Raw genomic sequence first — 26,700 nt, 5'->3', positions numbered from 1 at the left:
ACGTGGTGGTGCATGACATAATCCCAACACTCTGGAGGCTGAGGCAGGAGGATCACAAATTTGAGCCTGGACAATACAAGGATTAAATGAGTACCTGTCTCAAAATCATATATGAAGATGTAGCACAGTGTGAGGGCCCTGGGTGCGATCCCTAGTACCACTGCTCCCCAAAATGCAACTCTTCTGCATAACCACAAAACCAGACTGAGAAAATTGTAGAGGTTTCATATCACCAAGAAGTTACCCCCACTCCCACATCCCCATGTGTATCGAGGAATTCCTAAGACCTTCGTCTAGCTGGCTCCACTCAAACGCACGGTTACTTTTGCTTGATCCTCAGCCTGATTTTTTTTTTTTTTTTGCCTTTTTTCATGACACCGACTCTTTGAGGTGTCCATGTGACATGCCCAGTGTCCACCCTGGTGCAGGACCAGCTGTGTCCCCAGCCTGTCTCCTTCCTGAGGAGCCCCCACTCCACTCTGTGCCCAAGTGGCCAACCGACCGCCCTCCCGTCCACGGGGCCACCTGGGCCACCCACATGCAGGCCACAGCCCCTGGCCCTGCAGCAGCTTCCCATTTCCCAGCGCTCACAAGCCCAGATCAGCCCCTGTGCAATGATACAGTCCCGGGGACCCATAGGACCTCGTGGGTCCCACATTTCCCCACAGGATTCATCCCAGGACCAGGTCTCCTTTTGTTGCTGTCATCATTCATTTATCTTACAAATAACTCTTGATGCTCACAGTGATCTAATTTGGCCAGAGGAATCCTAAAACAGGAATACACTTTTTAAAAAGAGGAACTGAGCCAGGCATAGTGGTGTGCACCTGTAATCCCAGCACCTGGGAGGCCAAGGCAGGAAGATTGCTCCAAGTTCAAGGCCTGTGGGTACCAAGGTCCTGTCTCAAAATAAATAAATAAATTTTTAAAATTAAAACGCCAGGAATACCCACAGATGGACATGCTACAAATGCCCCCTCTTCTTCCACAGGACTCTTCCTGAGCAAGAAGGGGGCCAGGTGTGAAGAGCCTTGGAGGTGTTGGGGTGCCATCTAGTGGCCATGGGCAGCCCCGGCCTCCCGATGCCTTCCAGGTAGCTCTGGTTCCTTCTCTAAGGTGTAAGTGCCCCCAGCCTCAGGATGGAGGGAGGATAAAGATGGAACCCCAGGGCATGCACACTATGGCTTCACCTGCCCTGGATTCATGGCAGGTACACTAACTTCAGTAACTGTGAGAAACTACACCTAGCTGGGCATGGTCGAACACACCTGCAATCCTAGCGCTGAGGAGGCTAAACCAGAAAGATCCCTATGAGCTCAAGGCCGGTCTGGGCTACATAGCAAGACCTTGTCTCAAAAAACCAAAATCAAACAAACAAACAAAAAGAAAGGCCTCCAAGAAGATGGCCTGCCAGGCACTGCCCATCTAACCTCGTGAAATGACCACAGCTGAGTTGCCAAAAGCAGTTTAATTTTTAGAGAAAAGGCTGCCTCCATGGTCCAGCCTGTGTCTCAGGGTGCTGTCTCAGAGTCCTCATGCTCCCTGGTCAGAAACAGGGCTGCCTAGACCCTGGGCACAGAGACGGGAGGCAGGGCGGCTGCACACTGAGGGTGGCCACCCCTTTCACCCCACTTTTCCGGGCTTGGACACCTCCTCTGGGCCTGTCCTATCCCCTCCCACTGCCCAGCAGGTGGAGGCACCCATCCAGCACCACAGCAGTCAGTTTTCCTCTGTGTTGGTGGCAAGGCCACATACAGGGTGACAACCCAGGCAGGGTGCACAGGCCTGACTGGGGCATCGGGAATCCAGGAGCCTCTTGACGGCTGACAGTCCTCACAGGTTTGGGGTGCAGTTTTGCAGGGACACCACCTTCTAGAAATCTCCAGGGCTCAGGTACAACACAGCACCTGGCCGAGTGACCACAGAGAGGCCAGCAGGGTTGTATCCTGAAGACACAGCCCAGCCACCCACGTGGTCCTGCAGCCCCACTGCAGTGGCTGCTCCTAGTGACTGCAGCACTTGGTCCGCCTGGTGGGTGCCTGGTTCAGTCGCATGGCTCCAGAGTTGCCAAGTGGGCTGGAGCCCAGCCTGGCCATGTCTCTCTGCAGCAGCTCCTGGGCTGGGGAGGCAGAGGTTTCAGGTGGGCAGAGGATGGATGTGCTGGCACCATCCAGAGCCCTGTCTCATAGCTCCATGTCCGCCCTCAGGGGCCACCCACTGGGTCCCCAAACCCCTGCCCTGTTCGTGGCCATGCATGGTCACTCACCCACGGCACTGAAGATCTCCGACACCTGGTGATTCAGTCTGGCTGAGGTCTCCATGAACAGCAGCCCTCTGCTCTCAGCGAACTCCTTCCCCTCCTGGGGAAAAAGCCAGCATTTTTGTGAGTGTCCTAAGGGCGCCCTGATGGCCTCTAACAAAAGGAACCAAAGAGTAGTCACAGCCAGCAGAAAGCAGTCAGGATCTTGACCTTCAGGACCAGGACCAGGCCATTGAGGGGACAGCAGGCGGGGACCAGGCACTCTGAGGCAGAGGATCTGGATGATGATGAGGGCAGCTTCCATGTCCAGCTCCTCCTGCTGCCAGGCCCTTCTGGGGACACACCCAGCAAAAGCCACATAGCCAGGAAAGAGGGGGCAGCCATGGGCCACGTCCACACTCAGGAATCCAAGGCTCCCAAGGAAGGGGGCCCTTGGTACGAACCCCCAGGTCCCCTGGCTCCCAGCAGAGAGCAGTTCTAGGCACCCCCAGAGGCCCCAATCATGTGACCAAACTCAGCCATGACCTGCAGCTGTGGGGGTGCACCTACCCCAACCTGAGAATCTCCGGGGGCACCTTGACCAAGGGATTGACAAGGTTCACTGTGAGTGTGGGTGGTGGGCTCATTGGAGTGGCAGGTGTAATGGATGGGTGGGAGGGGGGAGCAGAACCCAGGCTGCATCCTCGTCACCAGTGTGGTCCAGGGAGGGGGCTGTTTGGCGACCTGGTTGAGAAGCCATGTAAGAAGGCTGGAGTTGACACAGACACCGGGGCCAGGCGAGGAGAGTGGTGGGCACGGAGATTCTCAGGGTGGGGTAGGCAGCTGCCTCACCCCTGCAGCAGGGAGCACCTCAGTGTGCAGGCACTGGTTCCTAAATTAATTCTCCAGGAATCAGAAATACAACCTCTGGAGACCTGGCTGCTTCCAGGGCTGGAAGAACAATGTGAGCCAGGGAGGGACAGAGGGCAGGGCAGGTGAAAAAGACATCAGAGTGGATGGCTGGCTCTCAGGGCCAAAGCCAGAGGCAGGGAAAGGACATGGATGGGAAAATCAGTGAAGCTTGGGTACGAGCTGCAGCTGAGTCCTGGCTTCGGTCACCACCCTGGTCCTATGGGACACTGCAGGCGGGACACGGGCACTCTTTGTGCTCTTTGGGTATCTTTACTGAGATGAGATTATTGGAAAGCACAAGTTCAAAGTCGCAATGCACGGCTAGGCCTCACTGCTGCCCAAGATGGGAGCTGCCCTGTTTCATGGGGGCTCAGGTGGGAGCAGCAGGGTGGTAACCTGGGATCTGTGGGACCCAGGGGAGCCCCAGGGCAGCGTGTGACCCGGATGCGACATGGATGCTCCCTGGGGGCCTCACTGAGCCTCCCAAGCGGCAGGCCAGCCTGGTGCCACCCTCGGGCATTGGACAGAACTGCAGTGTGTTTAAGTTGCCCTGCTGCCCACATGACTCACTGAGCAGAGGGGACCTGAGAGCCCGCAGTGCCCATCGGGAAGGAGAGGCAGGGCGGTGCCTTCCTCACACCCTGGGGTCCAGGCAACTGGCCCAGACCTTGGAAGGGGGGCCTTCCCTGCATGCGTGGGCATACACTTGTGTGTGTGCAAGTGAGTGTGTGCAGGTGTGTGCAGTGTGACTGGGTGTGAGCAGGTTAGCTGGTCAGCAGTGAGCGTGCATGTGAGGGGATGGGGTTGAGGGTATGTGTACGTGTGTGAGCATGTGTGCCGGCAGGTTTGTGCATGCAAGTGTGTGTGCATGTGTGTGTGCAGGTGTAAGCAAGTATGTGCAGCCATGTGAGGATGTACGTGTGTGTGCAGGTGTGAGTGTGAGGTCCAAGGTCCCCACTCCCCCATTCTGACAAGGACTCGCCCTCCCTGGCCTAAGGCACCTGCAGAGTCACCTGCCGCTTCTCCTCCAGGTCCGTCTTATTGCCCACCAGTGCCACCACGATCTCTCCGGGCTGCAGCTCCTTCTCCAGGTCCTCAAGCCACTGCTGGGCCCTGAGGAAGGACTCCTGAGGACAGCAAGACGCCACTGCACCTCACGATGGCCTTGTCCCCACTCCAGGGACACTGCGTCGGATAACGCTTATGGGAAATGCCCCGGGAAAAGCCAGGTCAACAACCACCACCCCCGCAGTGCTGTCACCAAGGAGGTGCTGGGGTCCCCTTCCACACGGCTGTGCAGCCAGGTGCCAAGCTGTGCAGCCCCCAAGGACCATTTTGTGCCGAGGGTGCAGGACAACAGCTGACACCCCTAGCCCAGCTCCTAACTGCAGTCCCCATGGACCAGGAGAGGGGCTCCACTGGGCCTGGAAGACCACACCACAGATTAAGGCGCTGGCACAGCTGTGACCCCTTTAGTGGCAGCTCCCATGCCTGAGCCAGTCGAGGGCACACGCCAGGCCTAGCCCCACCTTCCTGGTGACGTCGTACACCAGCATCGCCACTTGGGCACCCCGGAAGTAGAGGTGGCACACGCTATGGTACTTCTCCTGGCCAGCTGTGTCCCAGATCTCAAGCTTCAGAGCCACGTTGCCCACGGCCACCACTTTTGTGAAGAACGCGCCTGAAAGAGGGAAGCAGTGAGTGACTACAAGGACGCGTGGTCCTCAAGCACCCACTGCACCAGTGCAGGGTCACGGAGATGGGGTGCATGCCAGGGTCCTCGTTTCAAAGGGCGCTGTGGGATCTCCAGGTGGGAGAGACACGGGGCCTGACTTGGGGTTAGGTGTAAAAGGACCAGAGCTCACAACCCAGGACGCCTGACCCCCAGGCCCTCGCCCTCAACCCTGGCTCAAAAGAAAACAATGGGCCCCCAAAATAAGCACCAAGTGCTGAGTTCAGATCAGACTGAAATCCTCACAGGACTCCAAGGAGTGCGTGGGTTTTCGCCCGAGCCCCACCGAGGTGCAGGTCACTGTCCTCCTTGAGGGCAGCTCCTGCTTGCCAACCCTGCAGCACACCATGCCAATGGCTAAGACCCAGCACTTGGGGGAAGAGCTCCTTCCCAAGGCAGTGTCCTAGAGGGGAGCCCCAGCCCCAATCCACCTCCCAAGGACAAAGAGGAAGCAGGGTGCTTGGGGACGAGTCGGGGCGAAGTCACCAGGAGTCTGCAAATGCGTGATCAGACCTCAAGCTCTTCCCGAGACATGTGTACAAAAACGCAAGGTGACACGGCCTGAGGGTGGAGGCTAGAGCCACCTGATACCAAAAGGCCCATGCGTAGCCCCAGTAAAAAGAATGCTTGTGACATATGGCCTTTGAGTCCCTGATAAAAAGGACCCAGGGCAATCCTCAGGGTCACATCAGAGTGGCTTGGGCAGCAAGGCCAGAGCAAACTACGGTGGCACTTGCTGTTCCGAGGCAGGGCCTGGCCAGCAGAGCGCCACGGGGGCGGAGCCTGTGGGAGACGCGTCACAGGGGCGGAGCTTGGGGAGAGCGTCAAGGGGGCGGGACCTGGAAGGTCACAGCCCCGCCCCATGCTGCTTTCTTTGCGCCGTGTTGCGAGCTGCACTCCTCCAGCCAACAGCCCGCAGCATGCCTTTCTGCCTAGGGGGCCTACGATGATGGCCTGAAAACACCAAACCAAGTAAACCTCTCCTCCTCTGTGGGCCTCAGGCCTTTGTTCCCGCAGTGAAGACAGTGACTCAGTGTGTTGCTCAGCTGGCAGCCTCTGAACTGGGTGATGTCAAAACGAGCAGGGGCAGGATTATTTTGGTTTCTCTCGGTTCATAGGTGCATCCCGTGGGCCCCTGGGCAAAATCCAGGCAACCTGGGTTGTGTTCCTTGGTTCTGACCCAGACCTTTCCGATTCCCAAAACCTACCTCTTATCATCTTCACGGCTAAAGCCAAACTGTGGTTTAAAAAAATAAATTTCCAAGAAATCCAGAAGACATGCAGATTTTACCTGAAACTGGTTAAGGGGGAAGGCAGGAGCCGGAAGGGGCTAAGACCCTGAGATGTTTCTAGAACACACGGGTGCAGGTGGGCACATGGGCACATCCTGCAGGGCCTAGAAGATGAACACGGCAGCCCAGGGAGGCACAAACCAGGCCCCTTCCTGCGGGGTCCTGGAGCGACCATGTCACAGGCCACACAGTCCCTGGGGTCCCTAAAGCAGCAGGACCTCTTCTGGGGCAACCCCAGCAGGGGATGCACAGCCTCAGAACCTGCAAGGCAGAGAAAGGGGTGCTCTGCTCCCTACTTGTATTTCATTCCCAGAAGTTAAATGTGCCCCTACTAACTTTCGACAAAGTAAAATATTTCTCCTTCGTCATGTGTTTAAATAACAGCGGAACCAGCCAGGTGTGGTGGGTCACACCTGTAATCCCAGCACTTGGGAGGCTGAGGAAGGAGGATTGTTGCGAGTTCGAGACCAGCCTGGGCTACAAAGTGAGCTCAAGGCCAGCCTGAACTGCATAGCAAGACTCTGTCTCAAAAAAAGACCAAAAGATAAATAAATAACAGCAGAACATTTCCACTGAGTTCTTTCTGTAGCACTCATCTTTTGGAAAAAGCTTCGACCTGACTGTGGCTTGAAGGGAGAGGAACTGATCTGGGGCAAGGCCATTGTGGAATCGTTGGCTCAGGAGGGCAGTAAGAGGCAGTGAGGGCGCCTGCATCACGGCATCTGAGTACACAAGGCCCAAGGCCTCAGGGGTGAGGTTGCTGTCCACACCCTGCAACAGTGTCACCAGGCTGGGGTCTGCAGCACAGGAAAGGGGTGGGTGAGGCTCAGCCCCGGAGAGCTGGGGACCCCAGGCGGTAGAAGTTTTGATAGTGAGGATCAGGCAGAGACCACCCGGGGACTCGGACAGGCTGGCTCCAGGCCACTTGGCCCGCTGCTCATTAAGACCCTATTTTTTGTTTTCCTCTGGGATAGTCAGGGATTTTGAAAACTATCTTTGCTGAAAGCTACGGCTCTTAACCTGGGCCTACAGGTGACCAAGGATGACTAAGCCCAGAGCCAGAGCAAGCAAAGCTTATCTTTTTGTTTTTTTCAGTGGTTTTGTTTTGTTTGTTGTTTTTGAGACAAGGTCTCACTATGTAGTGTGGGCTATTTGACTTTGCAGCCATCCTCCTGCCTCAGCTTCCCGAGTGCTGTAATTATAGGTGAGCCTCACCACACCAAGCTAAATAATAGATAAATCTAATGATCACTGCACTGGATAGACCTCAACCCCTGGACTCTAGAGATCCTCCTGCCTCAGCTTTCAAAATAGCAGACCCTGACCAAGATCAGGTAACCACCCCCACCCTCAGTGACTCTGGAACAGTGTCAAAATTTGAATGTCACTGAAGAGCCATTTACAAGGAATTTCTACTCAAAATCAGAACCAGGCCTCTTTTAAAATTTTATTTATTTATTTATTTTTGGACAGGGCATCTCACTATGTGGCCTTGAATTCTCAGCTGTCCTCCTGCCTCGGCCTCTAGAGTAAAGGGCAATAGGCTTGAGTCACCACACCAGCCAGCCCCGAGTCTGTTTCATACAACCATGACAGCCTAGTAGCTAATAAAACTAAACCTGCGTTTGTAGAGTGCATCAAGGACCAAAGTCTTGCCTACCACTCTGCTGAATTCTTCTCAGTCCCCGCCTAGAGATTTGCAGAAACCAATCCCTGAGGAGAGAGAAGCCCACCTGGGTGGAGACGGAAGCCCACTCTAGGGGTGGAGGGGGCGGGAGGAGGAGCTGGGAGCTGAGGCGTGGCTGTGTGGCTGCTGGGGATAAAGCAGGGGACGCAGGCTCTGGGAGGAGAGACCTGGTGCTGGAGCTTCCTGGCCGCCTGGATTCCTCCCCTGGTGAGTCACTGTCCCCTATGAGGACGAGGACGCCCACCCCCTACCCTCGGCAGCATCTGATAGAGATAGAGGTCCAAGGTGGTGCTGGGAATTTGGTGATCTTTCCCTTTGGATGACCGCTTTTGTTGGTGGTGCTGATTTGTTTGGTCTTAGACAGGGTTTTGCTGTGTAGTTTAGCTTGGACGTGACCCGAGTAGCTCTGGAGGCCTCAGACTCCTGGCGATCCTCCTGCCTCAGCCTCCCAAGTACAGGAATTACAGGTCTGCACCACTGTGCCTGGCTTCTTATTCCTCGGAGACAGGGCCTAGCTATGTCACCCAACTGGTTCTATTTTTTTTTATTTTGAGAAAGAGAGAGAGAGAGAGAAAGACTCTCATTATGTAGTACTGCTTGGCCTCAGGCCTCAAACACTGTGTAGCCAAGGCTGTCGTGGAATGTACAGTGATCCACCTGCCTCAGCCTCCAAAATGCCTAGGATTATAGGCCTGCATCGCTCCAGGGTTATTTTGAGATAAGGTCTGTTGAGTCCCTAAAGGGCCTAGGCTGGGCCTCCACTTCCCAGAGCAGCAGCAGCACAGGCATGTGCCACTACGCCGGACTCAGTCAAAATTTTGGGGTGTTTGTTCTCTTTTTGTTTTTGTTTTTGATACAAGGTCTCCCTGTGTAATCCCCCCTGGCCTTGAACTCTTAGGTAGCTAGATTCAAATGCATGGTGATCCCCCTGCCTCAGCCTCCTGAGTGCTGGAATTACAGGCCTGCACTACCATTCCCTGCTAATCTAGGTTAGCCTGCAGCTCCCTCGGTAGCCCAGGCTGACCTTGGACTCACAGTGATCCTCCTGCTCCAGGTCCGGAGTCCTGAGACTAAGAGGTGCGTGACCCAACACCTGGCTGGCCTCAGGGAGCCCCCATGGCCAGCAGCAAGGTTTGCCTCAGTGCGTCCGGCTTTAACCTCGCCTGCCCCTGGCCTACTGAGGGAGGTGGAAGGGCCGCTGGACTCCTGGGGAGGGAAAGGAGGGGTGCTAAGGCCCACGGCCAAGGCCAGGCAGCTGCCTGCGGAGAGGTGCGGAGGGCGCTCGGTAGGACCCGCCTCTTCCCGTTGTTCCACTGCCCTCCTACGCAGGGCTTCGGACCGCTGGAACCGGCCCTCCCCTCCATCTGCGTCTCTAAAGCCCGAAGCCCGTAAGGACAGTGCCTGTGGGACAGAAGAGCCGCGGAAGGGGGGTGAGGAGCGGGGTGGCCGTTCCCACAAGGATCTAGGAAATTGGGTGACCCCAGAGGTCTCGCGTTTCTTTCTGCGGCGCGGCCCGGCCGGATCGCGGGCGGAGCTGGGGGAGGGGCGGCCGGGCGGGGCGGGAGCTGCTGCGCTCTGCGCGGCCGGAAGGGAGCGGAGAGGGAGGACACGGTAAGGCAGCGAGCGGCGCGGGTGCCGAGCCGAGGGCCAGCCGCCTTCCCCCAAACTCCCAGTCCTAGCTGCCAGCGATGCACAACTCCCCTCCAAAAATCAGCCAAGCGCGCGCACAGCCCCGCGCCCGCTCCCGGAGGAGAAATCGGAGCTGGAACAATCTGGCCAAAGTCACACGAGAGACAGGAACAACGTATTCATTTCCTGTTCCATGAACCTCACTCACCAGCGCTTCCCTTTTCTGAAATTCTTCTTCCACTCACCCCACACCCACCAGCTTCTGACCCCTGCATTTTCATCCACAAAGAGGAGGGCGCTCTCGACCTAAGATTCCCAAGCCAGCAGCTTGCACTGGAGAGCCGTTTCCCCGCTGAGTCTGTTTCCACTGCCCCGCTACGGGTGACCCAAGGGACCCCCGGGAGAGGCTGGCGGATCAGACCTGGCCCTGCGACTAGGAGCCAGCTCTGGGGTAGGAGGAAAAGCCCGTCTTCTGTAGTTACTTGGAATGAAATCTCATGGCTTTTATTTTGTATTGTGCTTCATTTTTCTTAGCCAGCTGTACTTTGGAAACAGAATTAGAGAGATTGGGCCTTAGGACATTTGCATTTTCTTGGCCAATGAAAATTCTTCCTCCGAGATGCTTGGAGTGAGTTCCATGTACCTTGGATCCCAGCTCCTGGGGGGTCCAGAGTTCGGGGTGCTTCGTGGGAAGTGGGTGTGTCACTGGTGGCCTCACTTCCTCACCAGGAGCCCAGACCTGAGTCCTGGCATCCACAGAGGCAGAGGCAATGCCTGGGGCCTCCAGAACTCACCGATGTCAGGCCAGGGCTTTTGATCGCAAGTCGGGTTCTTGGTGGGGAAGGCGGGAAGGGATCTCAGCTTGTCTCTCCCTGGTGTCTCCCCAGATCCCTTGGCCTTGCCGATCTTCCAGGATGCGCCCTCGGTCCCCACCCACACTCCTGCAGCTGGCAGTCCGGGGCCTACTGAGGCACAAAGCTGTGGCCCTGGGGGCCCTGGAGGACTTGCCTGGGGACCTCTTTCCCCCGATCTTCGCAGAGGCCTTCGCCAAGGGGCACGTGGAGGTACTGAAGGCCATGGTGCTGTCCTGGCCCTTTCCATGCCTGCCCCTGGGAGCACTGATGGAGGCTGAGGGCCCAGAGCTCTTCCTCAGCCTGCTGGGCTCCGTCCAAGTGCCGAGGAGGAGGAACTGGCAGGTCCTCCAAGCTGTGCTGGATGGGCTGGACCAGATGCTGAACCGGGAGGTGAGCTCCAGGTGAGGGCAACCCCCAGGTACCCGGGAGGGAGGGCCTGGGACTTGAGGCTGGAACAGGGGGAACCCCATCCCCTACAGGCACCAGGAGTAGGCCTGGAGTGAGGAGGAAGGGACAAGAAGGCCCCAGGGTCTGGGACAGGAAGCAAGGTAGGAAAGCAGCCCTGACCTGATGCTCAGCCTCCTTCCCATTCCACCCGTAGGAGTAGGAGGCTGAAGCTGCGGGCGGTGGACGCCCGGTGCGCACAGCAGGGCCTCCCGAAGGTCTGGGCTGGATCCCTGCGGGAAGCAGGCTTTTGGGAGATCCCGAAGAGGAGGAGAACGGCCAAGCGGCCCCTCACAATGGTTCTGGATATCTGGATCCAGGAGGGATTCCTGAGTGAGTTTTCATCCCAGCTCCTCCGCTGGACCAAGGAGAGGAGAGGTCTGGTGCAGCTGGATTGTGTAAAACTGCACATCACCGCAAAGAAAATTCAGAGCATCACGGAGTCCCTGGCCACTGTGGACCTGAGTCGCGTGCAGGAGGCCGACATGAACTTCAGCTGGGCACTGTCCACGCTGTTCATCTTCTCCCACTACCTGAGCTACATGCCCAACCTGCGCAAGCTACGGATCTGTGACTGCTACGCAAACCCACTGGTTATCCCCGAGGAGAACAAGTCCTTCATCACAGACTTCGCCACTCAGTTTCTTAAGCTCCACTCTCTGCGGGAGATTTGTCTGGACTCCATCTTCTTCCTGGAAGACCACTTGGCCCAAGTGCTAAGGTAAGCTGCAGGGCCGGGTTGGGAGAGCCTTTCGGTTCTGGGAAGGTTAGCAAGCAGGGCCCGGACCCCCATAGGAGCTGAGACAGAGATAGAGCTGCCTGAACTTGCCTCGGTCCCGCAGTGTGGGTCCCATCCCTGCCTCTGTACAGGAGCAGCCAGGCCCAAAAGGCCACCACACCAGCATGCCTGAAGCCAGGGGTCAGCAACAGCTTCCCAGGGAAGTGCGTCTAGGGTGAGGTGCTGAGAAAGAGGAAAGGCACCATGCAGTGAAGGGAGGCGGAGGTCACACCCCTCGCTCAATGGGCCTTCCGCATGCCAACATCCTCCGCTGTCCCACTTGACCCACAGATCCAGCCCAGGCCCCACATGCAGTGTCCAGGGAGGGGACGGGAGCTCACCACCACCACCGCTGTCTCTGTCTCCCCATTAGTGGCCCTTTCCATCTGGCAGTCTGGATCACGTGCCCCTGTGCAGGCGGGGAAGGGCCAACGACCACTCAAGAAGTACAGGGTCCCAGTTAACAGCCAGGAGCAGGAGCATGGGGCCAGGAGTGGGATACAGACATGGCTACCCCAGTGGACAATGTGGTCATCCCCTGTCTGATTTATCCTTCCTATCTGGCTCCCGTCAGCCTCCTTGGGAAAGACCTGTGGTTTTCTGAGAGGAAAGGGGTCTCTGAAGATTGGGGACTCATCACACGAGTGATAGTAAATGGCCTTGGCATAAGTGGGGGTGATTCGCCTTGTAGTTGTCCCCATTGCCCCCCGTTTTCACGGTTCTGACCTCTGGGCCACTTTGTAGGCGCCTGGTATTGCCCCTGGAGACCCTGACGTTGGTTCGTTGCCAGCTTTCACCCACGGATTGGGAACAACTGCCACAGTATCCCAGCACCAGACACCTGACACACCTGGGGCTGTGCGGCGTGAGGCTGACCGATTTCAGTCCCGGCCCGCTGCAAAGCCTCCTGGCTAATACTGCAGCCACGCTGACCAGCCTGCACCTGGAGGCCTGTGGGATAACAGAAGCCCAGCTGCATGCCATCCTGCCCGCCCTGAGCCGCTGCACCCAGCTCAGCGCTCTCCGCTACCTGCAGAACTCCCTGTCCATAGATGGCCTGGAGCAGCTATTGGGCCACACTTCCAGGCTGAGCAACTTAAGCCTGGAGCTGTATGAGGTTCCCACAGAGATGTACGGTCCTTCATCCACTGTCCTCCAGCGGGACCGGGCCTGCCATGAGCTGCGGAGGGTCATGACGCTCCTGCAGCATCCCAGGACTGTCTGGTTTAGTGGTCTCCACTGTCGTCTCCGTGAGAACTGGGAGCCCCACTCCCTGCACTGTACCCCATGCCCAGCCTGTGTCCCCATCTAGCTGGCCCCTTGTATCCAGTGGCACACAGAGCTTTGGATCCAGAACAAGGGAGAAAAGAACAGGGCGGGCATTGGGCAGTAGGCTTGGGCACTATCCACGGTCAGAAAAAGGAATCTGACTTTCTAGCTGTGAATTTATGCCTGGGACGAACGTGTGGATGGTTGTAAAGGAAATGATCCTAAATAAAGACGACTTCAGCAAACCTCACATGTCTACCGAGACCGTTCTGCCTGGTTTCCAGCCCGGAGCTCGGGACACTGCTGTCGCAGGAGAAAGGGCTCTGAGTTGCCTCATCGAGGAGCTTTGGCCTCGGGCACTCGAGGTGGCAGAGGTAGAGACGCACTGCTCTTTCCTGCTCTTTCGCTTTCGTTCCTGCCCATTTGTTTTCTCAGGCCGCAGGGCCCTTGGTGTTCCAGTTGGTCTCGCCTCCCCCACATACTGTGCTGCCAGGCCCGCTCCAGGCCTGAGCGCTGGGCTCCAGCCACAGGCAAAGTCTTTCTGAGTTGTGCCCCCGGGTTTGCACTCTCCATGCTACACCCCAGTGCCCTAGAATGCCCCAACACCAGGTGTGGGACTTCACACTCAGTGTTGTCCTCCTCGTCTCTCTCCCTAACCCGCACATCAGAGACCCACTGTCCAAAGCAGAGCTCCATAGGGATTGGGGACATACCTGCTATGGAGGGTGCTGGTGAACCCAAAGGTCTGGGGACGATGGGAAGCTTCCAGGGAACCCAGAAGTCCGGGGAAGCTGCCCTAGCCCCAGACCCACCAGGCACAGGAGCCTGGCACGGGGCTGTACTCCATCCACAGCAGGGGGAGCGTGATGGGAAAACCTGCTTCCCTGGGGCCCTTGGGGTTAATTTGACACCAGGATCCTCCGATCTGGGCTCAGCAGCTCTGGGAGATGCAGTTTTGGTGCTGGCAGAGACTCCAGGGACAAGGGAGGGCTGTTCCCTGGGCCTGAGTGACACTATCCTGGACCCAAACAAGGAACAAGATGTAGTTTCGCACCAACACTCGCTGCTTGACCCCCTGTACCTCACAACACAGCACAAATCAAAATGGAAATCCTCCTTCCACTCAGCCTCCTAGACCCCAATTCCTGAACTGTTCTTGCTCAGTGTCGTCAGCCCCCTGATATAAAGTGAAAGCCCCGGCAGCCTGTGGGTCTGTCCTGCCTGGGAAGTGTCCCCTGTGGGAAGAACCCCGAAACTAAAGGCTAGGTCTTGGAGTGGGACCCAGATTCTCCTCTCCAGCTGCCCCACGGAGCTGTGGGGTGTGTGACCCCATCTGCTCCTAGGATAGCTCTCAGCTCTGCAGCTCTCCTGTGTCTAAATTTTACTTTCTCATGACAGCTGCTCAGCTGATCCTGTTTGAAACAACTTTTTCTGTTTGTGGCACCAAAAACTAAGTCACCAGGGAATTGGGTATTGTCAAACATACCTGTAATGCCAGTAACTGGAGGCTGAGACAGGAGGATCATGAGTGTTTGGTTTTTTTGAGACAGTCTGACCAGTATTTTTTTTTTTAAACCAGCCTTGAACTTACTATTTAACCCAACTGGCCTGAAACTTGCAGTGATCCTCCTGCCTCAGCCTTCCTACTGTAGGGATTACAGGTGTGTGCCACCCTGCCTGACCTTGGATCCTGAGTTTGAAGCCTTGTTAAGACTATCTCACCAAAGTACTGGGGATGCAGTTCAGTACTTCCTGGGGTCAGTCACTGCGAGAGTGGAGGGGTCATTGTCTCAGCTTCCATTTAGTTTCTTAGCTCCATGCAGAGAAAGATCTTCAGGGGACTCAGTCCTGCTGGGTCCTCCTCAGGGTCCCACCCAGAGCCCTGCTCACCCCCTGCTTCCCTGGCCCAGTCACCTCAGTCCTGAGGACCCGTCACACCCTCAGTGGCTACCCTGTGCCACCCAGGCAGGCACACGGCCCGCTGCACCAGGTGATAAAATCCCAGGTTCCGTCCCCGCATGGAGATTTCTGTTCTATGCTCTGCTCGGTGACATTGTTGCTTTGTCATAACCATGAATATTGATGGTCCTGGGACTGAATTTAGGGCTCTGCATGGATCTGCACCCTCAGCACAGTTTCATTTTATTTTTCAGTTGCAACATGATTGATCCATTGATCAATTGACTGATTCATTGTGGTTCTGGTTGTTGAACTCAGTGCCTTCACTCCTAACTGCATTTTCAGCCCCGTTAACTTTTTTATTTTAAGACTGAGATCTGGCTGAATTGCTGCATTGCCAAGGCTGAGCTTGAACCTCTTCGTGGTTCTCCTACCTCAGCCTTCCAGGATGCTGTGATTACAGGATGTGCCACTGGGCTTGGCTATTTTTTGTTCTTTCATGTGGTACTTGGGATGAAATCCAGGAGCTCACATGTGTGAGCCACACTCTTTGCCACTGAGCTGGACACCCAGCTGTTCACATAGCTCACACTGTTTTCAAAGCCTGGCATGGTGGTGCACGTCTGTAATCTCAACACTCAAGAGGCTGAGGCAGGAGGATCGTTGAGTTTGAAAGCAGCTTGGGCTACAAAGTGAGCTTAAGGCCAGCCTGAACTGCATAACAAGACCCTGTTTCAAAAAGATAAATAGTTTTCAGGCTTAGTGTTTCCAAAAGGACTTAACACTCCTGCCACACAGTGCCTCTGAGGAAACCACACCCACACAGCAAACTCTGGACGTCCACAGGGCTCCGAGACAATCATCCCAAGCCAAGAGAGTTCTATCTTTAAGGAGCACAGGACCCGCCTGTGGTGCACTCCTGTAATCCCCAGTGCTTGGGAAGCTGAGGCAGGAGGATGTGCCATGAGTTTGAAGCCATCTGGACCACATAGTGAGTTCAAGTCCAGCCAGAACTACATAGAAGAGCCTGCTTCAAATAGAAGGGGAGGAACCCCGTAGAGAGAGGTCCTCCCTCCCCACCCACCACCCCCAGCCTAGGCAAAAGGGAAGCCGCATCAAGAGGCTGTTGGGGCTGCTCATCAGACAGAGCAGGAACAGCCTTCCCCCGCTGCCCCCCATCCCCGCCCCGGCTTCCCACCTTACCCGCCACTTACATCCCACAGTTGGCAGGACACTCTTGAAGTCACCCTTCACATACCGGAGCACCAAGCTGGACTTGCCCACGGAGCCACTTCCCAGCAGGACCAGCTTGGACACACGGCTGGGGGCAGCATCAGGCAGGGGTACCCCATCCGCCTGCGCCATGCCCGTGCCCTGCAAAGGACCAGGTTGACTCTCCCACCAGACCATACAGGGCAGCTCACCTGGCCCTGGACAGTGCCCAAGCCCAAGGCCCGGGTGCCTTGCAGCGGGGTGAGCACTGTGTCACACCTTCAGTGGGGAACAAACTGGCTGTGTGTGAAAACGCTCCCTGCAGTGACCAAGGTGCTCAAAGGTGCATCCCCCCGGGGTCACACTGTTCTTTACCCCTCTCTTTGAAGCTATTTCTCACCCCCCAGCATCTGAAGCATCTGGGAGCCATAAGAAGTATCTGGGCATCACATGTCTGTTTGTGCATGTACTAAAGTCAGAGCCAGCTGTGGTGGTGCACACCTGTCATCCCAGTGCTCAGGAAGAAGCTGAAGTAGGAGGATCACTTTGAGGTAGCCTGGGCTACAGTGAGTTCAAGGCCCACCGTCAACTACATAGCGAGACCCTGTCTCCAAAATGAATAAATAAAAGCATACATCATACACAGATTAAAGTCAGTGTTTCTCAAAAATCTCCCTAAAAACAGCTGCTGTTTGTCCCCAGGCGCTCTGCACATTTCCGACTTCCCCTTGTCTCTGGAGCTGCAGAACCCAGCACCAGGTACAGGACCAAACCAGCTCTGTGGTCAAAACAGACGTGAGCCAAACACAGAGACTGACTACAAACCTCCGTGCACACACACACAGTGCCGGGCCCTGTGTCCTGCCCCACTCCACTTACCCACTCTGGCTAATCTCATGTCACCTGCACCAGCCTCCACCAGGTTAAAGCAAAACCCAGGTGTTCCAGCACCTGCAACTCTAGGGTAGTGATGCGCATTTTCCTGGGGCCCCTGTGTGGTCTTTGTGTGTGCTGTGTAGCAGGGAACCTCCATCAGGAAGCACCATGGTGCCAGGTGCATCTTCCGAAAGCATGGAACATCACGTCTTCTTTTTGGGGTTCACAGGCCTTGCAGCAAACTGGATCAGCTATGTTACCATGCAGCTGCAAAACGGTGACAACCTAGTGTTGTCACACTGTTTATCATTGGGGTCACTTCCAGGAAAAACATTCCCCCACCAACACCCACCCCACTAAGGGGTTCTGGGTGTCAGCAGAGCCCCGCTGCGCCCTTCCAGGTGGCCATCCACCCACTTCAGAGAGAGAGAAAAGAGTGCAGACTGGAAGCCAAGTCTCAGGCCAAGCGGGGAGGAGTCCTCGGAGCTACCCTCAGCAGAAATTATCTGGAAATTCATAGAGCCTGGAGAGATGGCAGGGTTTTACAGCAGGAAGGGTATCTAGGGGTCCCCTCTAAGTCCATGCAGCATTGTAGGGGCCTCAGAGAAGGCTGAGATTGGCATTAGAACTGTGACTGTCCTTTAGGCCTGGTAATAATGGATAACACATAGTAGGTACCGAATAAGTATCTAGAAAGTGAATGGTGGATGGATAATTGAGGATGGATGGGTGGATGGCAGATGAATAGATGAATGGATGATGGATGGATAGATAGATGATGGACAAATGATGGATGGATGGGTGAATGGATGAATGGGTGGATGAGACAGAGCACAAAAGAAGTACATGTTACTTGCACCCGTGTTTTGAAATATTTGCCTGAAGTGAGAACAGTTTCTTGGTCCCAACGGAAGGCAAGAGTGGCTGGGGTGGGAACAAGGTCTGTCCAAGGAAGTGGGGTCTGGTTCTGGGAGCTACATGGCTCTGAAGTGGCCCCACATGGCCCTGTCCAGCCCTCAGCATTCCACGACCCAGTTGCCCAGCAGAGGACCTGCATGGCCACCCATCCAAAGCCTCCAGGGACTCATTCCACTGGGAACAAGCCACACGAGCAAGAGAGATGAAAAGGGAAAGGGAAACACACACCGTGAGCCTGTGGGGAAGTGCCTCGGGGAGCCTGCCCACCTGCAGGAGGAGCACCAGGCTGGTGGGGTTCAGGGCACCAAACAGAGCCCTGGAAGAGAGAAAAGCATCCTCGTGAAGTTCGAGGCCACCACAGATCACCACCAACTCTCAGCCACAGGAAACCTGAGCAGGTTCCCAGCTCACCCATAGGACTCGGGGTCTCTGGTGACATCCCAGCACTGGCCAAGTGGCTCACGACGTGCCAGGACATCCCCACCCCGGGGACCACAGTTCAAACTCAGTCCCAAAATGATGGCTTGGCAGCCAGGCTGCACGGATGACAGCTTTTAAAGACAGAGCTATGAGCCTTTCAGGGCCCCCTGGGCCAGTACGTCATTTCCTGCTTAAATCGCCTGCTTCGGGGAAGACACCCCACTTGTGCACACTGTGGCCTCACGAGGTAAAGTGCTGGTGGCCACCGCACCCCAGCTGTTCACTAGAGACAGCCACAAAACTTCTTCACTAAGCTTCCTTCAGATGAATAGCACTCTTCCTAAACCAAGAGCGGGTCTGGCCCCCGACAAGTCCGAACTAACCTGGGCAGGCCACGACTATGCCAGATGCCAGCGGCGTATCCCTTCAGAAAAATCCATCTCGGTTAAAAGGTGTTTTGCTCTAAGCACAGCATTGTCAAGAAAAGGAAGCATCCCATAATCTCAGTCCCCCACTACAGGCACAAATGGTGTGTTTTTTGCCTGGCAATCCAAGGTCTTACTGCTCGTAGAATAGTGCATGTACGGCAGAAATCATTTCTTGCCCCGAAAGACTGAACCCACCATTTGGTTGTGAGCTTTCCTTTCTTGCTTGCTTTTTTCTTTTTCTTTTTGGACAGTTTCTAATCAGATCCTACTGGTAATGATCACATAGAGAATTTGTACCTGGACATGATCTATCTGGATCTTTCCCCTCCCTTCAGCCCCTCCTCTACTCCCATTTACAAAAGCTTTGTTTCTACCTTTCCCATTTTTTTCTTTTCCCTTCTCTCGTTCACCCCACCACCACCGTTTGAACATTTTCTTCCTATTTCACAATGCCTATTGTACGTCTTGGTCCTTCTTTACATTTTTCAGTTTCTCACACCAGAGAAACAATGTAATATTTATGCATGTGTGTCTGATTTATTTCACTTAAGAGTGTGGTCTCAAGGCACATCCATTTACCTAGAAATGTCTCAGGTGCATCCTTCTTTATGGCAGAATAGTACTCCATCATATAAAAAAAACTTTATTCGTGCACTACCTGGTGGGCCTTTGGGATGTTTCTAAGATTTGGCTACTACAAACTCTGCTTCTGTGAACATGAGTGCACATATATCACTGTGGTATGATGCTTTTATTCTTTTGAGAAGATACCAAGAAGCAGAATAACTGGTTTGAGCGTAAACTCTAGTCCGAGTTATTTGAGGAATCTCCACACTGATTTCCACAGTGTTTGCACCAGTCTGCACGCCCACCAACAGTGGAGAAGGGCTCCTTTTCCCCACAGCCCCAGCAGCTTTTGTTATTGGTTGATTTCTTGATGATAACCTTTCTCCCTGGGAAGAGATGGAATCTCAGAGTTGTTTCAATTTGCATTACATGAATGATCAAGGCATTGTATTTTTTCATCTGAAAAGTTTCTGTTCATTTCCGATATCCATTTTTGGGTTGGGTCTTTATACAAAGTCAACACTCAAAAATCAGTAACCTTTCTGTACATGAACAAACTCAATGAGAGAAAAATTAGGGAAACAACCCTTTTCATAGTAGCATCCAAAAAAAATGAAATACCCAGGAATCAATCTAATGATGGAAGAAAAAGATCTCTACATTGAAAACTGCAGTACTCTGAAAAAGGAGATCCAAGAGGATATCTGAAAATGGGAAGACATCCCTTGCTCTTGGGTAGGAAGGACCAATATAGTGAAACCAGCTGTACTTTCAAGATTTGTTTTTTAGTACCAGGAATCAAACTCAGGACCTCGCACTTGCCAGGAAGGCTCTATACCACAGAGCTATATCCCCTAATCTGTTATACAGATTTCATGCAATGCAGATCAAAATTCCAAAAAGCATACCTCACAGAATTAGAGAAAAGCAATCCTAAAATTCATTTGGAACCAGAAGAGACCTAGGATAGCCAAGGCCGTCCTGGGCCATGAGGGCAAGACAGGGACATCACAATCGTGAGTGACATTTTCATCAGCGTGGTCCTAGGCTGATGTGTCCCTTTGAAATGAGCACCAGAAAGAACCCAAGGCCACACACCCCGCCTAGGGCAGAAACACAGAAGGCTTTGCTGTCCTGGGCTCCCTAGGCTACAAGGCCTCGAATTGGGGACCCTTCAGGCTCCCCACCGGCTACATCCTTTTCCTGCTCCTGGTTTTTATTTGGTTTCCATTTTTTCTCTAAACACTATCTTTCTTCCAGGAAACTTTCCATGTGTGATTTTGGGGGACTATGCATTGCAACCATTTGCCCATGGCTGAGAGAGAAAACTATCGGGGATCCCTAGGAGGCCTAGCATGGGCTCTGGGTGTTGTCAAAGTGATCCAGAGGCAGGGACCCCACACCCTCACACCCTGCCTCCTCCTGGGGGGGGGGGTTTCCCTCTCCCCGACCTCTGGCTTCCTCAACTCTCAATCTCTCCTCCCTCCACCAAAGGGAAAAGGGAAAGAGAAGTAACCTGGCCGCTGTTTCTCGAGGACCAGCCACCACCTCAGGAGGACCTGGTGCCGGAGACTGTCCTGAGTGACCTCCTCGCCAGGCGGGCAGAGGTGCCTGAGCTCCATTCACTGGATCGTTCCAGCCCTCCTGCCGCTTTCCAGCCGGTGTGGCCTGTCCACACCACAGGAGAACAAGATGCGGGTTTGCTCTCCTTGTTTTTCTAGACGGGGTCTCACGGTGTAGCCCAGGCTGGCCTCGAACTCATGGCACTTCTCCTGTCACCCAAGTACTGGGATGAGAGGTGTGTGTACTCCAGATTCAAAAGACCTAGCGGAACTCCTAGAGCCGTACTGATTGGGCTTCCTGGTATCATTTGATGGGACTCCTGGGTGATCCTCCTCATTACAGCAGTTTCTGCTCAAAGCCTTTAACTAGAAATTCCCAGAGGAAAATTCACATAGGAATCTGCTTCCTTGTGGGAATCATCCCAGCAGGACCCAAACAAGGAGCTCCCTGGCCCTGGACACCAGCCCACCCCTCAAGACTGACCCGGGACAGTGTACATAGACACACCCAGACGCTGCACAGATGATCCAGCAATGACTCACCCGCTCCGGCCAGCCACTGGTCACTTCCTGGGAGACCCACAGATCTGCAGCCGTGTCTGGCCAAGAGAAAGAGAGGGTCCCCTGCCTGGGGGTGAGCTGGGCAGCAGATGACAGAGCCAAGGAAGCCACAGTGAGGCAGTAGGAGCAGCTCTCGCCTCCAGGCTGCAGGGCAGAGTCCACCCAGTCACATGGCCATCTGAGAGGGGCACCTGGAAATCAGGTTCCAGGCCGGCCTTTGCTTCACCTGGCTGCAGTCCCAGGTCCTGCTCTGTTCCAGGGTGCACCTCATTCTGGGCACCGTCCTCAGGAATGCATGGAGTCACCACCCCGAGGGGAGCACCAACTGCCTGGGAGAGTGGGAGGGAGTTTGGGCCAATGCACTGACCCCTTCAGCAAACAGCTGTGACCTGGGTTGTAGCCAGGAGCGGGCTGGACCGGAGCCTGGGCCCTACGCACCCTGGGGTTGGTTGGGGGATCTCCTGGAGTATGTCCCTGGCTGGATGAGAACAAAACTTTCTCCCCTGGGTGTGGCTGAGGTGCTGGGTTTCCCCAGAGATAGAGGAAGACAAAATGTCTAGCAAGTCTTTTGTTTTTGCTGTGTGGTTCAGGCTGGTCTTATCTAGATGAATCCTCCTGCCTCAGCCACTGAGATTACAGGCATGGGCCACCACACCCCCAGTAGTCAGCAATAAACATTGGTGTGCGAGAATTGGAATACAGGTAGAGTTCACTGCAAATCAGTCCCTTTGCAGGGGGAAGGGTGGTGTGCCCAGCTAGCACACAGGGAGGCGGTGCCAAACGGGCAGCTGTGCTGAGCGAGGACTCGGGTTTCCTTCTGGGATTAACCGGATCTTTCAAGGAATTCCCTTCCTTTCCTCCCAGGAGGATGGGCCTCGCTGCCCACTGGGGCCCGTTACTCCCTCCTGTCACTTCCTGTTTATTTGAGGCCTTGAGGTTTTCCACCGAGCACCTTGGTACAGACAGAACAGAGGTCACAGGGTGCCAGCCTTACCAGGAGATGTCACATCTCTCTGTGAAGGTGGAAGGCACAGCACATGTGGATTTTACCCAAAGCTATTGATTAAAAAGGTGGAAGAAAAGCCGCAACTGGAAGCCAAGAAGAGTCCTTCACACTAGGAGGCTGAGGCAGGAAGATCACAAATTCCGGCTCCAACCTGGAATTTAGCCTGTGTCAAAACAAAAAAAGTAAAAAAAAAAAAAAAAAAAAAAAAAAAAAGGCGGGGCGTGGGGGAGGGTGAAGCTCATTGCAAAGGCCCTGGGGTTCAATCCTCAGTGCCACGAAATAAATAACCTTATCTCACTTCCTTTCTTTGGTATTTTGAGCCAGGGTCTCACTACATAGCCCAGGCAGATCTCAAACTCCCGGTGATTCCTGCTGCCTCAGCCTCCTGACTGCTGGGATTATAAACAGGCACCACCACACCCAATGTGAATTTCTATCTTCCCTCCATGGTGGGCGCTGGGGAGCAAGCTTGGGGTCCCGTGTTCCCATACGCTGTGGACTGGAGGGAGGAGCTTGGGGCTGGGACTGGAGGGAGGAGCCAGGGTGGGAGACGCATCCCCCAGACACATTGCCTCAAGGATGCTCTTCCACCAGGGTCCACCTCCTAAGGGATGATCAGCTAGGCGTGCTTGGGTGGGTTAATCCTTGGGGGACCACCGAGCCCTATGATCCGGGCACCTCACAAAGCTGCATCTCTGACCACAGGATACTTGGGGAGCACTTTAGATGCGGCACAGCCGTGTGGGGGCCATGTGCCTGCAGTTAGACTAGCGTGCTGAAAGCCAGGCCTGTCCAGAGGGGGACAGTGGGTATGTAAGCCAGCTCAGCTAGGCCAAGACCGTGAGGCTACGAGCAGATCAGGTTAGGGCAGGTCCAGGCCTGGGAGGGAGACAGCAGAGACAGGCACCTTTCAGACCCTAGCAGCAGCTGCAAGGCCTTCACACAGCTGCCAGGCAGGGACAGGCAATGGGCTCCTGAGATCTGGAGGAGACGAAGAGCAGGAGGAGGAGGAAGAAGGGGGGAGGGCTACATCCCCTCCCCCCAGCAGCATATGAAGGGCAAAGTGGCAGAAGTGACCGAGGAGGACACAGAGGGGAACTGGGGACCAGCAAGGGTCAGCGGAGGGAGAGGTGGGGACAGATGGACACAGGCCGGTCGCCAGAGGATCTGGATCTAACCCGAGCAGCACACTTCTCCCAGGGTGCTGCATGAGCCTTCAAATGTGGCCACTGCCCAGGACTCCCACAAGTATGGTGTCACCTTGCTGGAGAAACCAGAACTGTGCAGTGGAGGAGGGTTTCGGAGCCTGTGGGGATCTGGGGACCTCCTGGGCCAAACACCCCCACCCTTCACCCACCCTGGTGGCTGAAAAAAGCCCTGCATACCAGGCCAGTGTATCACCCGCATCCCCATCTTTGTTGCAGGGCCTCCCTGCCAGCAGACAGGCCTTCCCTCCTCTCCTCCCTCCACCGGGATCCACCCCCAGGGCCCAGCAACAGCCAGACAACCCCAAGGGTTCCAGTTATCTGAGTCCAGCTCTCCTGGAATGTCCTTGTTCTTGTCCTTGGGCCCTAAGGCCTCTGAGATAGCAAGGCCTTCAACCTCGCTTATCTCAGTGGAAAATTCTGGTGGGGATTGTGATCCAGAGTTAAATTCCTCCGCTGCGAAATCAGCTAGGCGCGTGGCTGCCCGCCAGGCAGGGCACAGGGGAGGGAACAAATCAAGCCAGGTCCTGTCACTGGTGGCCCAGCATCCCCCAGGGCGAGACAGCAGCCTGCAGAGCCAGAGGCTGCTGCCCAGGGTTCCTGCAAGGACAGAAGGTACAGCCCAGAGAGAGCCCCCCTCCCCAGGGACAGGAAGTCTCCTCCCAGAAGGAGGCCTGGAGGGGGACGTTCCAGCCCCTCAGCAGTTGGGGCATAGGGCGAGGCTGTGTAGGGCAGGAGACACTTTCAGTGGCAGAGTCTGAGGGGCACAGGTAGGCAGAGCCAGGCTGCAGGAGGCCCTGTCCAACTCAGTGAGGACGAGGACTAGAAACGTGACAAGAGACAGCTGCCCTACTGAGCACTTGCCACTTGCAAAACCCTCAGCTTAGCACTCGAGATCCTCTCTCCTGGCACCCTCAGGCCCAAGGCAGCATCCCAGTCACTGCCAGCCCTGTGTGAACTCGGGATGGGGCAGAGTGACTGGTGGCCATGCAGGGCAGATCTCTGTCCACTTCTGAGCACAAAGAGGCAGGATGAATGGGTGACAGAACCCCTAGGGGTGACAGCTCACCACTGGCTCATCCCAGACCTGGCTACCTATTGAGGCTCCTGAACTCCTGAGAGCTGGAGTTGGTTTGGCAACCTGCAGCCAGAGGATTGTCATGCCGATGTGTCCTGACAAGGTTCCAGGCTAGATCTAGTACTTGTCCAGTTTGCTAAGGGTCAGGCTCAAATTTATCTCCCTTACATGTGGAGAGACCGAGGCTCAGAGAGATTGAGTGACCTGCCACAGACTGTAGAGGCAGGACAAAGCAGGCCCCAGAGGCCAGGGCCAAGCTGAGACTCTATGCAAAGGCTCAGTGTCCATGAGGGACGCATTTGGGGTTCCGGAAGGACATGTCTTCTGGGGGAACATTCTTGGCTCGGTACAAATCCATGGAGTCTGAAAGCTTCCCTGCTGGCCCAGGCACTCCCAAAGAACAGAGCCAGGGAAACCCACACAGAGGCATCCCTGCCTCCCTAGGACTGATTACACCAAGGAGGTACAGCTTGAACTTGTCCCCCAACCCCTCAGTTCTCGCATGAAAGCCCCAGCCTTGACCCTCAGCAGTGACCGTCTGGGGAGATGGGGCTTTCACTGAGGCAGTTGAGTTAGAATGAGAGCAGTAGGATGGCCCCCACCCAGCAAGGACGGTGCAGAGGTGAAGTTCTCTGTGAAGCTGCATCTTTACAAAGGCCCAAGAGATGGAGGGGTGAGGCAGGGGAAGCAAAGAGAATGAGGATGCGACGTTCCTGCAGCAACTCCCTACGGGGAAGGGGATCCTTGCATACTGCAGGCACAGACTAAAAAATACAAACCAAACTCAGCATGGTGGCACATGCCTGTAATCCCAGCACCCAGGATGCTGAGGCAGAAGGATCGCCAGGAGCTCAAGGCAGCCTGGGCTACAAAGTGAGCTATAAAGTCAGCTACAAAGTTTGCTATGCAGTTCAGGTTGGCCTTAAACTCACTTTGTAGCCCAGGCTGGTCTCGAACTTGCAACAATCCTCCTGCCTCAGCCTCCCAAGTGCTGAGGTTACAGGCGGGTGCCACCTCGCCCAATTTGGCTCTGAAAGTTCTTAAGTCTCTTTTGCTGGGAAACACATCATCCCGGGAAACCAGGCCTGTGTTCTCTGCCATTGGATCACTTGATCATTCTTATTGGCTGGGAATAAATTACCGTCTTATGTCCTTTAAAGCAAAGTTGTTATCGGCTGGGAGCAGCTCCAAAGGATGGCCAGGAGTGCCCAGGAACAGGACTGGCCTTCCTAATATGCCCAAGGGTGCATTGGCACTTGAAAGTGAGGGGCTCCCCAGAGCCCTCCAAGAAGGGTGATACTGGGTGCCATGCAGCCCTCAAGCTCCCGTGGATCCGGTGCACACTGCTTCCTGCCTCCAGGTCTTCACACACACATGCACATGGCCATCCCAGACAGGAGTGGTCAGCCGGCCCCACCCCCACCTGAAAACTCTTCCTCAGCTCCAGGTTTGCAGCACCCACACTCAGAGCAAGCAGCCCAGGGATCCGGTCTGCAAGGCATTGCCATAGCAGCCTGCACCCCACTGCTGACCTGATGGGCTCTGCCAGGGGCGTCTTCCCTGATAACCTGGCACATCTCCAGGCCGGCTCACTGGCTCTGAGCCCATAGGTGGCACAAGGGGCTTTGGGGTGAAGGCAGTGGGGGTAACTCCATGCAGCGTCCTGCTCATGAGATGCCCTGGCCTGGGGCTTCCTGCATTCTCCCTGTCTCTCCCCAGGCCTCCAAGCCGCAATGCCTACTTCCCCTCAGCTAGGGACCCTTGGTTTCCAGACAGTGACCCAATCCCATGATCACCTCAAGAAATGCCACCTCCAGGGACTGAAAGGGGCGTAGGTGTCCGCCTTACCTGGAACACAAGGAGGCCTTGTCCTGTGCTGGGGCGCTCGAAAGGGCTGTGGGTTCTGGGTGAAAGAGTGGATGAGGAGGGGTCAGTCAGCCTTCACCCCTGTGACAGGTGGCCTGGGATGAGAGCTCTGAATAAAAGCAGAGAGGGTCCCTTCCGAGCTCCAGGTCAGAGATCTCCTTCAGCCTCAGGACAGGCTCACCCCTTGGAGGAGGAGGCCGCTCACCTCGCGGTGACCAAGAAGGGGACCCAGACAGACAGACAGACAGAGCCTCCGAGGTGCAGCC

The 26,700-nt window shown here is 55.4% G+C and overlaps 2 protein-coding genes across 12 annotated transcripts; one reads left to right on the top strand and one right to left on the bottom strand.

The window, feature by feature from the left end:
• Nucleotides 1-1,453: 1,453 nt before the first annotated feature.
• On the bottom strand, nucleotides 1,454-26,700 carry Rab17 (RAB17, member RAS oncogene family). 5 transcript variants are annotated; one of them, XM_063237050.1, is made up of 8 exons: nucleotides 26,417-26,700; nucleotides 21,262-22,448; nucleotides 17,970-18,057; nucleotides 15,950-16,109; nucleotides 4,681-4,832; nucleotides 4,153-4,278; nucleotides 2,267-2,360; nucleotides 1,454-2,119 (listed from the first exon to the last, which is right to left on the bottom strand). In XM_063237050.1, exons 4-8 carry the CDS (start codon nucleotides 16,098-16,100, stop codon nucleotides 2,004-2,006), a joined length of 639 nt encoding a protein of 212 aa, XP_063093120.1. In that variant the 5' UTR covers nucleotides 16,101-16,109; nucleotides 17,970-18,057; nucleotides 21,262-22,448; nucleotides 26,417-26,700; the 3' UTR covers nucleotides 1,454-2,003. The 5 variants fall into 5 exon arrangements, with proteins under 5 accessions (XP_063093120.1, XP_063093119.1, XP_013013165.2 ...); XM_063237049.1 differs by lacking the exon at nucleotides 17,970-18,057 and having other exon boundaries at nucleotides 26,417-26,471; nucleotides 26,640-26,693; XM_013157711.3 differs by lacking the exon at nucleotides 17,970-18,057 and having other exon boundaries at nucleotides 4,165-4,278.
• Nucleotides 8,964-13,086, top strand: LOC101789259 (PRAME family member 12-like). Of its 7 annotated transcripts, none has more exons than XM_023566974.2 (5): nucleotides 9,092-9,292; nucleotides 10,026-10,119; nucleotides 10,379-10,746; nucleotides 10,947-11,510; nucleotides 12,312-13,086. In XM_023566974.2, the coding sequence occupies exons 2-5, from the start codon at nucleotides 10,111-10,113 to the stop codon at nucleotides 12,877-12,879; spliced, it is 1,509 nt and encodes a 502-aa protein (XP_023422742.1). In that variant the 5' UTR covers nucleotides 9,092-9,292; nucleotides 10,026-10,110; the 3' UTR covers nucleotides 12,880-13,086. The 7 variants fall into 7 exon arrangements, with proteins under 7 accessions (XP_063093117.1, XP_023422742.1, XP_005005755.1 ...); XM_063237048.1 differs by lacking the exon at nucleotides 9,092-9,292 and adding an exon at nucleotides 9,491-9,942; XM_063237047.1 differs by lacking the exons at nucleotides 9,092-9,292; nucleotides 10,026-10,119 and adding an exon at nucleotides 8,964-8,993.

This window comes from Cavia porcellus, unplaced genomic scaffold (genome assembly GCF_034190915.1).
Source record: "Cavia porcellus strain 051 isolate PalLab524CR breed Dunkin Hartley unplaced genomic scaffold, mCavPor4.1 scaffold_26, whole genome shotgun sequence".
NCBI lineage: Eukaryota > Metazoa > Chordata > Mammalia > Rodentia > Caviidae > Cavia > Cavia porcellus.
Note: the sequence above shows the minus strand (reverse complement) of the source record. Positions and strands in the feature narration are given on the sequence as shown.

What these genes read in the sequence shown, in the direction of transcription:
- LOC101789259 (XM_063237047.1), top strand. An exon ending in AACCGGGAGGTGAGCTCCAG is followed by an intron (nt 10,747 to 10,946) that starts GTGAGGGCAACC and finishes TTCCACCCGTAG; the next exon opens with GAGTAGGAGGCTGAAGCTGC. An exon ending in CACTTGGCCCAAGTGCTAAG is followed by an intron (nt 11,511 to 12,311) that starts GTAAGCTGCAGG and finishes GCCACTTTGTAG; the next exon opens with GCGCCTGGTATTGCCCCTGG.
- Rab17 (XM_063237050.1), bottom strand. Translation starts at nt 16,100, where the DNA reads ATGGCGCAGGCGGATGGGGTACCCCTGCCTGATGCTGCCCCCAGCCGT. An exon ending in TGTACGACGTCACCAGGAAG is followed by an intron (nt 4,279 to 4,680) that starts GTGGGGCTAGGC and finishes TGCTGTCCTCAG; the next exon opens with GAGTCCTTCCTCAGGGCCCA. An exon ending in AGCGGCAGGTGACTCTGCAG is followed by an intron (nt 2,361 to 4,152) that starts GTGCCTTAGGCC and finishes CTTTTTCCCCAG; the next exon opens with GAGGGGAAGGAGTTCGCTGA.